Source organism: Megalobrama amblycephala, unplaced genomic scaffold, assembly GCF_018812025.1.
Source record: "Megalobrama amblycephala isolate DHTTF-2021 unplaced genomic scaffold, ASM1881202v1 scaffold379, whole genome shotgun sequence".
NCBI classification, from domain to species: Eukaryota; Metazoa; Chordata; class Actinopteri; order Cypriniformes; family Xenocyprididae; genus Megalobrama; species Megalobrama amblycephala.
In genome coordinates, this window is record NW_025953351.1 from 160,387 (window position 1) to 172,119 (window position 11,733).

Consider the following 11,733-nt stretch of genomic DNA (forward strand, 5'->3'; position numbering starts at 1 on the left):
AGTAGCGTGTGAACGGGACTTTTATTTTGGTCTGGGTATGTGACGTCGTAAAGCTGCGCCGCGTTCCTGCTTCCTGTGGTGATTCGCCTGAAGGTTTGTTTTAAGGATTTAAGCAGTTTAAGTAGATAGAAGCAGTTCAGTGTTTTTTAGTCTTACAAGTGATGTGAAATTAGTTTATTTACCATTGAATGTAGCGTTATAATGCTTTATCCAAGTTAATTAAGGACATGTTGTGTGAGTAAAACGGATCCACACACGAGTAACATGAAATGTGTATCTCATTTCGCGCCCTTTATCGTGAATAATTTTATCATAAACACGAATTCAGTCACTGACAAGAAGTGATGGAGAAAGTGTACACTGCTGAAAACAGTGCAAATGCAACGAGACCTTTACAACCAAACTGCCAACGTTTTAATGAAACCCTAATCATTTAATATTACTCATTATAAAACAAATGTAGATCATGAATGCCTAAATATTAAGTTTCTGTAAAGTTTGTGTTCTCATTGATTTGCAGTGTTGGTTATGTATTTGATTTTTGCCATCTGATCAGGTTATGTAAGTCTATTGAAACTCACTCTGACAGACCAGTACTACTTGGGTAAAGTTGGTTTTATATTCGCACATTCGGACATCCGTATTCAATAGCCTTGTTAATCACACTACATTGGACATTCAGTGGACATTCACAAGTAAATATGCCATTAAAACAATACTTGCCTATTTTGATCGAACTGTGAAAAATGTTGTAAGTTGACAATTGTTGGTTGTCAATATCATGTCGCTGCTTAAAATTCGCAAACATTAATTTATTGCACATTTATTGGAAAGTCTGAATTTATCAGAAGTCCGAATGTGCGAATATAAAACCAACTTTACCGAAGTACCAGTGCTGAACTACTGAACTAGAGCTGATTGAGATGCATCCAGAAAATTAGTTTGGATTTATTTTTCTCTCTGTTAATTATTATCTCTTCTTAAACAGAACAGAGTGTTCAAATACAGGAAAAATTCCTGGCTAAGCGACTGAGATCCACATGACAACACTATTATAAAGATGGCATTTATTAAAGAGGAGTTTGAAGACATAAAGATGACGTTTATTAAAGAGGAGAGTGAAGACTTAAAGATTGAAGAAACATTCAAAGTGAAACAAGAAGATACTGAGGAACAAACAGGTTGGTTTCATTCTCAAACTGAACTCAGTCATTTGATCCTTAAAATGTCCATCTGATAATAATCATGTTTCTTTCAGGAACCCAAGAACACTGACAGATACAAACATACAATCAGGATACAACAACATGAACAGGCAAACAGATCATGTAGATACATAGAAGACAATACCAAAGCAAGCATGTACCTCAAATTCAAAAGATACAATCAGTTAACAGAACATAATGTAAATAAATGAGTTTTGAGATTGGTTTTAAAGGTCTGGAGTGAGGAGACCGCGTGGAGACATTGTGGGAGTTAGGCTTAGGAGCTGAAATGCTGAATGTCCTACCACCAACAGTAGATGGTTTGAGCTTAGGTACTGCAAGCAAGTTCTCTGAACATAATCTCAAAATTAGCGGACATAAGTGTGTATTTATTCTGCGAGGTAAAAAAGTGCAAAATCTTGACAAGTATTTAAAACTGAATGCAGTTGGTAACAGGGCGCCAATTAGGCATGTGACGGTATCAAATTTTCATGTTGCGATCTGTTGCTGAAGCTTTTATCACGGTATACAGTATTATCACGTTATTGAAAATAAGTTGGAGGAAAAAGTGTTGTCATAGTATAACAGGTTTAAGAACTCTTTTTGTTAATAAAAAAAAAACTATGAATGTTTAAATACAATAATACAGTACACAAAAAAATATTTTCAAACAGATTAAAGTGCAGAAGAATTATACTGTAAAGAACAACAGGTAACACTTTACAATAAGGTCTCATTATTTAACGCATTAACTAAGATTGAGCATTTACATTTTACATTTATTCATTTGGCAGACGCTTTATCCAAAGCGACTTACAAGTGAAGGAATACAACAAGCGAGTTGTCATGACGAAGGCAAATAGACACAAGAAGTGCTCACAATACACGTTTTGGGCAGTGCTCAGAGTATAAGCTACAATAGAGAGGGATTAGAGGAAGTGAAAGGATAGGAATAAGAAGTTTTTTTTTTTTTTTTTTTTTTTTTAAGATGAGGTTAAGTGTTCACGAAAGAGAAGAGTTTTCAGCTGTCTTTTGAATGTTGCCAGGTATTCAGCATTCCGGATGAAGGCAGGAAGATCATTCCACCAGCAAGGAACAGTGAACGAGAATGCCCTGGAGAAGTGATTTCGTGCCTCTCTGTGATGGTACCACAAGCCTTCGCTCCTTTACTGAGCGCAGGTTTCTGGTAGGAGTGTAGACTCGTAAGAGTGAGTGGAAGTAGGAGGGTGCTGAGCCTGTGGTAGATCTGTAAGCAAGCATCAACGCCTTGAATTTGATGCGAGCAGCAAGTGGTAGCCAGTGAAGAGAGATAAAGAGAAGCGTGACGTGGGCTCTTTTGGGCTCGTTGAAGACGAGACATGCTCCAGCGTTCTGAATCATTTGTAGAGGCTTGATTGTGCATGATGGCAGTCCAACCAGAAGAGCATTGCAGTAATCAAGCCTAGAAATGACCAGGGCCTGGACCAGAAGTTGAGTTGCATGTTCTGTTAGAAAGGGCTTGATTTTCCTGATGTTGTATAGTGCATGACCGAGCTGTCTTTGCAAAGTGGTCTTTGAAGGTCAGTTGGTCATCAAGGATTACTCCTAAGATTTCTGGCCGAATTTGATGGGGTAATTGAGGATGTGTCATGCTGGATGCTGAAATAGCTACATATGTTACAGAAAGTATTATTTTTTTGTTAACGTTAGTTAAGAAGTACAACTGATTATTGTTAGTTCTATCTCAGGTCCATTCAAAAGTTCTTTTGATTTTAGTAAAGTTATTAAACAGTAACTACGAAATTAACATTAATTAAGAATAATGAATGCTTTATATGTATTTTTCATTGTCACTCTGGTAATAATGAACGGTTAACTAATAAAGCCATATGTTCTCAGTTTTACTGAAAAATAACAAATAATCAGAACATTTCTAATCATTAGGGCATGTTGTAGTCCAGATTAAAATATAAAAATGTTTAAGTTTGAAAATAAGTAGCCTATTAATTATTTGGTGCTGTGATGAACAACATTGAGATTACAAAAAAAATAATGGCTGTTTGAAGCATTTTAAAAACTTCATTAGCACAGCTGCTTTGTTTGTGGGGTTTCCGGGGTAACCGCTGCATTTCTGCTGTTCCATCAGTGCCCTCTGATGTCAGAGAGTGAACGTGCACTTTCATTTAGCGCGTCTTCTTCACTCGTTCCACCATGTGCTTCTCATGCACGTTGGGCTTGTTTACATCTGAGCGTGTGTTCTTTTGATGCAGAATACAGCGGTGTTGTGCAATTTATATGGTTGATGTGGAAAGTATTCTTAAATTTATTACCAATTATAATTTTTTTATAATATATTATTATTTATAGTATTTTGAAATGCCCACGATAACAATATCGTGCATATTCATTATAGCGATATATCGCAATACCGAATGTCGGCACAAGTCTAGAGCCAATGCAGTTGCTGTAGGATGGGAGTGATTTTTTTTTTTTTTTTTTTGGTTAAATGTAAGGGCACGAGCAGCTAAGTTTAGAATTAGTTGCAGGCAGTTAGTGGATTTAGTGGGTAAGTCGTAAAAGAGTTACAATAGGCCAGAACTGATGTTATTAAAGCAGGAAATCAACTAGCTAGTCGCGACTGTTTCCCGAAACTATTATCATTCAGCTACGTTGGTGAATGATGTCATGCAGGTGGTAGAGTAATAACTTCTTTAAATCTGTTTGAGATCAAATTAATGCTAGATTTTTGCTATAAATTACGGACATTGCATCTGAGGAATAATTATCATTTTTCTCAGTTATTTTGCTTTATTTCCAGATTCAATCAAAGGCTCTGGCGTCATGGTCTAAATTTCCAAAGTTATGCTGATGATATACAAATTTATCTTTCTGCTCAGCCCAATTCTGTTTTCCCTTTAAGTACATTATAGAAATGTACTTTTTTTTCCACCTGGGTTATCATGGTAATTTCAGTTAGGACCTCATTTAGGACAAACGTTATTACAGAATGTCATTTCTTAAGTGCATAATCTTTTCTTAACCATGGATAGGATACGGGTATTACAGAAGCACCCTAACTCGACAAAAAATCTTAAAAGCTGTAGGACAACCACACTAGTGTCCTAACTTCAAACCTGTAAAAATCACAGTACAAACGCCTTTTCGTGAAGCCGTTACATTTATTAATTATACAAGACAAAGAGCAGTGACATTTACTGGAGGAGAGACTTTTGAAAGACCCAGAGGTGTGCTGCAATTTAAAGGTCCTCCAAGCGATGTCACGCGTTTTTAGGCCAAAACATTTTTTGTCACATACAGCTAACGTCAACTCACTATCCGCTAGCTGCCTGTCCCCTGAACACACTGTAAAAAAATGTCTTTACAGAACTGTTATCATCAACTTCCTCAGAGTTTGACTGTTTTGCTATTACTGGGGACATTAACATCCACATAGAAAATGCCGAATCCAATATGGCAAAAGAAATCCTAACAGTTTTGAATACTTTTGATCTGACTCAGCATGTACATGGACCCACACTCAATCGTGGACATAAACTAGATTTAATTATTAGTAAGAGTCTAAACATTTCATCCATTGTCATTAAGGATGTAGCACTATCTGATAATTTCTGTATTTTCTTTGATATATTGATCACTCCGACTGTTGAAGCTAGATCTATCTCGGTCAAAAAGCGATGCTTAAATGAGAATACTAGTGTACTGTTTATGAAGGCTATCTTTAACACCAAGCATATCTGCAGACTCGGTTGATTTTCTCCTTGATTCTTTTAACTCAAAAGTTCAGAATGTTATTGATAACGTTGCTCCTGTGAAAGTCAGGAAGAAGAATGGCAAGACAAAAAGCACCGTGGAGAAACTCAACAGCAGTGCAAAATATGCAGACAATGCAGAAAAGCTGAGCGCATGTGGCGAAAGACAAAACTTGAAATCCACTATAACATCTATAAAAATAACCTTCATGTTTTCAATTTGGAACTAGGCAAAGCTAGACAGACCTTCTTCTCAAATATTATAAACAGAAACTTAAACAACCCCCCCAAGTCAGATTCCCAGTGAAATGCTCTCAGACAGCAAATGCTGTGAGTTTGCTTCCTTCTTCTCTGAGAAAATTAATAATATCAGAAAGGCGATCAGCACATCCTTGATTGAGCTGCACTGGGGTAAAACAGATCAGATCACAACCTCAGAAAGTAACTATTATGTCTGTTTTCGAAGCAATTGATGGTAAAGTTTTGGAAGAAACAGTACAGCACCTTAAAACATCAACCTGCGCCCTTGACACACTTCCCACATCTTTTTTCAAAAGCGTGTTTAACTGTTTAGAAGCAGATCTCCTAGAAGTGGTATAATGCCTCACTTCTCTCTGGGACTTTTCCAAAATCCCTGAAAACTGCAGTTGTTAAGCCCCTCATGAAAAAAAGCAATCTGGATAACACCATATTGAGCAACTACAGACCAATCTCAAATGTTCCTTTCATAGGCAAGGTCATTGAAAAAGTTGTTTTCAATCAGCTGAACAAGTTCTTAAGCTTGAATGGATATTTGACAACTTTCAATCTGGTTTCTGACCACATCACAGCACAGAGACAGCGCTCATAAAGATAATAAATGATATTTGCCTAAACACAGATTCAGGTAAATTATCAGTGCTGGTTCTACTCGACCTCAGTGCTGCGTTTGACACTGTCGATCAGAACATACTTCTTGACAGGCTGGAAAACTGGGTTGGGCTTTCTGGGATGGTCCTTAAATGGTTCTGGTCATACTTAGAAGGGAGAGGTTATTATGTGAGTATCGGTGACCATAAGTCTGAGTGGTCATCCATGACATGCGGAGTCCCTCAAGGTTCAATACTTGCACCCCTCCTGTTCAACCTATATATGCTGCCACTGTGCCAAATAATGAGAAAGAACCAAATTGCATATCACAGCTATGCAGATGACACCCATGCTGCGGCTGGCGTAACGTCTAAAAGCAGACTCTCCTTGATTTTAGTGAACCTATGGTATTTCTAAATGACTTCATCCTGATGATCTGAGTGATCTGTTAGGTTTATATTCTATGAGCATATCTGCAAAGTATTGAGGTCCTAGGCCATTGAGTGATTTATAGACAAGTAACAGTACTTTAAAATCAATTCTAAATGCAACTGGAAGCCAGTGCAAGGACCTGAGGACTGGTGTGATGTGTTCATGTTTTCGGGTTCTGCTCAGAATCCTGGCAGCAGCGTTCTGTACGAGCTGCAGCTGTCTTATGGTCTTTTTGGGAAGACCAGTGAGGAGCCCATTACAATAATCCACCCGGCTGGTGATGAAAGCATGAACAAGTTTCTCTAAGTCTTGACTGGAGACAAAGCATCTAATTCTTGCAATATTTTTGAGATGATAATATGCTGATTTAGTTATTGTCTTTACATGGCTACTGAAACTCAGGTCTGACTCCAAAATCACACCAAGATTCCTGACTTGATTTTTAGTTGTTTGACCCCTAGAGTGAAGGTACATGTTCACTTTGAGAACTTCACCTTTGTTTCCAAACGCAATGATTTCAGTTTTGTCTTTGTTTAACTGAAGTAAGTTTAGGCACATCCAATTTTTAATTTCATCAATGCATTGGCACAAGGAGTCAATGGGGCTGTAGTCGTTAGGTGATAGGGCTAGGTAAATCTGGGTGTCATCTGCATAGCTGTGATACGCAATTTGGTTCTTTCTCATTATTTGGCTCAGTGGCAGCATATATAGGTTGAACAGGAGGGGTGCAAGAATTGAACCATGAGGGACTCCGCATGTCATGGATGTCCACTCAGACTTCTGGTCACCGATACTTCACATAATAACCTCTCCCTTCTAAGTATGACCTGGACCATTTAAGGACCATCCCAGAAAGCCCAACCCAGTTTTCCAGCCTGTCAAGAAGAATGTTGTGATCGACAGTGTCAAACGCAGCACTGAGGTCGAGTAGAACCAGCACTGATAATTTACCTGTATCTGTGTTAAGGCGAATATCATTTATTATCTTTATGAGTGCTGTCTCTATGCTGTGATGCGGTCGGAAACCAGATTGATACCAGGCTGCTGATAGTCTCCAGGCCCAGTATTTGTATGAATATCCTCACACATCAAAGGTATGATGTAGAGTAAATCTACAAATCTCTTCTATCAGGGATTCATTATGTCTACAATTACGATCCATTACGAACACATCTTTTTGACCTTAAAGGTGCAGTAAGCAATTTCTGAGAAACACTGTTGATATTTGACATGAACCCCAAAAAACACACCCCTACCTTCAATACTCCACCCCCAAACATGCAATGCAAGAGTGGATGTCTCTATCATAGCTTAAGCAAAGCAAAATAATGCTTCGCCAAAAATAAAATTGAAGATGACAAACGAACATTGACAAGAAAGAACAAAAAAAAAACATACAGTACACAAGAGTATATACAAGCTAGAGTTGGTTGTTAGTTCTTTTTCCAGTGATAAAGAGCTCTTCTGAGCTTTTTTCTTTTGTAATGTCTCTCAGCCATCTCTCTTTCTACAGTCTTTCATCAAATCTTCCTCTTGCTCACTCTCTCGTCCTCCATCATTAGTGGACACACCCCCTACTGCTGAATTGTTACAAGTTTGTTGTGCTATTTAGTCCAATCTACTTTCAGCAGCACTTTTCAGAAATCGCTTACTGCACCTTCATTTATTTTTATTTTTTTTTTTTTTTTTTTACATAAACTGTAGCTTTCCTGTAGCTCAGTGGTTAGAGCATGACACTAGCAATGCCAAGGTCAGGGGTTCGATCCCAGGGATTGCACACACTCAGATACAAATGTATTTGGATAAAAGCGTCTGCCAAAATGCATAAATGTAAATGTAAGAGAGATTGTTCTGTACTTTTCAACTGCTGAAGGACTGAGGATTGTCCTGCTTAAATGTGGTGGGAAATTTGCCAGTAGTACAGTGGTGTGATGATGAGTCAGAGCAGGTAGCAATGTTGGTGAGATCTTCTGTGGAAGGTGGGATGGGATTGGAACTAAGGGACATGTATTATGGCTGCAACCTAATGGGTCAAATGTTGGACAAATATGCTCAGGTATTTCGAAAGATGTTGTTATGGACAGGACATTGATATGGGGCCCTATGCACTCTGTCCCCTTTTCCCCTGGTGCAAAGCCTCTGGGTATAGGAACTACTTGTTGGTTTTGATGTCTTGCATGTCTAAATGTTTTGTGTGTTGCTTTGAACCTTTAATCTGGAATTAATTTACATTTGTCTGTTTTTGCCTTAGACCTGATGAAGCTGAAAAAGGAGAGTGAAGTACTGAATGAAATGGAAGAGATTGATCAATATAAGAATCATCATGATTTCATAACCGAGGAAGAAACTTTTATTTGCTCCCAGATTGAAAAGACTTCATCACAAAAAAGTGCTCAAAAGATGGGAAGTAGAAGTTATTTCACCTGCCAACAGTGTGGAAAATGTTTCTCTCATAAAGTAAGCCTTAACAGACACATGAGAGTTCACACTGGAGAGAAGCCTTACACCTGCCCACAGAGTGAAACGAGTTTCGATCAACATGAAAAGCTTAAAGTCCACATGAAAATTCACACAGAGAAGCGTCGTACCTGCCAACAGTGTGGAAAAACTTTTGCTCAAAGAGTAAGCCTTAACAGACACATGAGAGTTCACACTGGAGAGAGGCCTTACACCTGCCAACAGTGTGGAAAGAGTTTCACTCAAATTGGAAACCTTAGAGTCCATCTTAAAGTTCACACTGGAGAGAAACCTTACAGCTGCCAACAGTGTGGAAAAAGTTTCAACCGAAAAGGAAACCTTAATGACCATCTGAGAATTCACTCTGAAGAAAGCCTTTTCAGCTGCCAAGAATGTGGAATAAGTTTCACTCAAAAAGAAAGCTTTAACAGACACATTAGAATCCACACTAGAGAGAAGCCTTACACCTGCAAACAGTGTGGAAAGAGTTTTGATCAACATGAAAACTTTAAAATCCACATGAGAATTCACACTAAAAAGAAACCATACACATGTACTCAGTGTGGAAAGAGTTTCACTCAAAAAGGACACTTAAAATACCACATGAGAATTCACACTGGGGAGCAACCCTACACATGTCCTCAGTGTGGAAAGGGTTTCAATCAAAAACGACACTTTGTGGACCACATAAGAGTTCACACTGGAGAGAAGCCTTTCACCTGCCAACAATGTGGGAAAAGTTTCAACCGAAAAGGAATCCTTAACAGACACATGAGAGTTCACACTAGAGAGAAGCCATTTACATGTGGTCACTGTGGGAAAAGTTTTGGGTATAAAATAACCCTTAAGTACCACATGAGTATTCACGTATGAGAGAACAGTTTGTATATTCCATCAGTGTGGAATGAGTTTTACTGTTCTGCAACTAAATTAATTGGGCCCAATTATAATTCACCCAAAAATCTTTACTCACCCTTGTGTTGCTCCAAACCTGTACAAGTTTCTTCTGTTGAACACAAAAGCAACTGTTTGGTTATCAACATTCTTTAAATATTCTAAAATATCTTCTGTGTTCAACAGAAGAAAGAAAACCTTACAGGTTTGGAACAGCTTGAGGGCAAGTGATTTTTGGGTGAATATCCCTTTAAAAGGAGAAGAGTAAAGATGCCAGAATCAAGAATTATGTTCACTTCATATTATTGATTAGTCTAATGAACAATTAACTAGTTTCTCAAAAGAGGTCTAAATCTGTATCAAATAAAACACAAAAGATGCATAGTGCAAAATAAACAATACAACAGAAATGTCTGGGGTCATGATATGCTGGATGTGATCTGATGTGTAATCCATGATGGGTGTGTGTGTGTACTAACCATGGTTGGCTTGATAATCATGGTTCTATAATAATAAAATAAAGCTTAATTAGTCTCTGATAGCATCCATATAGCGTAAAGCACGGAGTCATTATCACTTCACATGTCTAAACCTGAAAGCCACAAATGTGTAATATATACAAAATATTGCTGCTATTCTTGTACAACCAAAGAAATGTCTCAATAATACATCTAATAGCATATCTGATAACGATATTAGAATGAATAATGAAAGATAAACACTTTTCAGTGACGTATGCGGTGAAATTCAACATACAATCCCAATGAACTCCAAAGCAATCATCAGCGGCTGCCCATCCAATCTGCTATCCGCTATCCTGCTATGCCTATCCGCTCACAATCTGCACATTTCTATGACCAATCCACCTTGATTATTGACAATAATGATGGACACTGCATGTCTACTTTCTTCTTTCCTCCATTGCTGTATTGAATCTCACATGAGCATCTCCGAACCCACAATATTAAGATTAAACCATGCCTATTTTGCAGGCGTGACAATCTGTACAATTATTATAATGAAATTAATTCAAATTGAACAATGCTTTTTACACACCTTTAGGAATCATGTAATAACTCAATGTAATTTGACCAATTCTGTACTAATTTTTTCGTATTTGGGTGGGTAAATGCGTGGGCTTTTTCAGTTCTTTCGATCTAATGGATGAAATAAGTTTGCGCAATTTACATATGAATGTGAAATGAGATGGTGGAGCAAGCAAATGAGATAAGGGGAGCAGCAGCTATAGTTTATGCTCTGATAACTGCAAACCCACACCAAATGCTTCCAGATGCATGTTAGAAGTCTGGACCAAGTGTGCTGCACAAGTCTTGAAAAGTGAAGCCAAAACATTTAGTTCACCCGCCAGGTGGCTGGTCCCAGTGTAGGTTATAAATGCCGCCCTCTCCATGTAATCTTATGGGATGTGAGACAAACTAAACAATCAAATTGCATTATTTCCATAAGTACATATTGGTTTAGTAATCAATGGTTTAGTAATTAACTTTATATTCATCCAAATCAGAAGCTGTTTGTATTTCCATCTCACTCGCCCAAGTTCAGACATATTTTATGCAAATATCCTCCATACATTTTGAAAATTACATGTCATTACAGACTATTTTACTTACAGCCATTTCAACTGTGTGCAGATCTCTACTGCTCTGTCCATAACTAGATTCTTTATTGCTTTTTGGCAAACATACTCCCATTCCAGTGACCTCAGATAGAATGTTCATTCTATCAAATTTAAAAAAACAAAAAAATAACTCAAGATTGATGTAGCTACATAGCTTGTTGCTGATGTGTATTCATAGCCAATAATTTAACTGGATGCATGAGAATCTACATTACAATAACATATTACTTCCTTGATGACTGCACAAGAATTAGCACAGACTCTGTGGCTTCGTTCAGACTGTCAGTCCAAATCCAAATTTTTGTGCATATCTGATTGAAATCCAATCAGATTTAGCAAGTCTGAACGGCCAAAAATCACATGAAATTGCAAACCCCTCCATGTTGCGGTTGTTGTTGTTGTTTTTGGCATATACTTAAAAACGCAACGTCATTGCTATAGAAACCAATGCAGATATTCAGAAAAACGAAAAAGCGCCATGGATACACAAATTGGCTATGAACACTTG

General features: G+C 37.7%; 1 protein-coding gene across 6 annotated transcripts; it reads left to right on the plus strand.

Annotated features, from left to right (window-relative positions):
• Positions 1–9,996, plus strand: LOC125261240 (gastrula zinc finger protein XlCGF8.2DB-like). 6 transcript variants are annotated; one of them, XM_048179853.1, is made up of 3 exons: positions 1–93; positions 989–1,181; positions 8,487–9,996. In XM_048179853.1, the coding sequence occupies exons 2-3, from the start codon at positions 1,061–1,063 to the stop codon at positions 9,563–9,565; spliced, it is 1,200 nt and encodes a 399-aa protein (XP_048035810.1). In that variant the 5' UTR covers positions 1–93; positions 989–1,060; the 3' UTR covers positions 9,566–9,996. The 6 variants fall into 6 exon arrangements, with proteins under 6 accessions (XP_048035810.1, XP_048035812.1, XP_048035814.1 ...); XM_048179855.1 differs by lacking the exon at positions 1–93 and adding an exon at positions 1,259–1,362 and having other exon boundaries at positions 1,040–1,181; XM_048179857.1 differs by lacking the exon at positions 1–93 and adding an exon at positions 1,259–1,328 and having other exon boundaries at positions 1,040–1,181.
• The last annotated feature ends 1,737 nt before the right edge of the window (positions 9,997–11,733 follow it).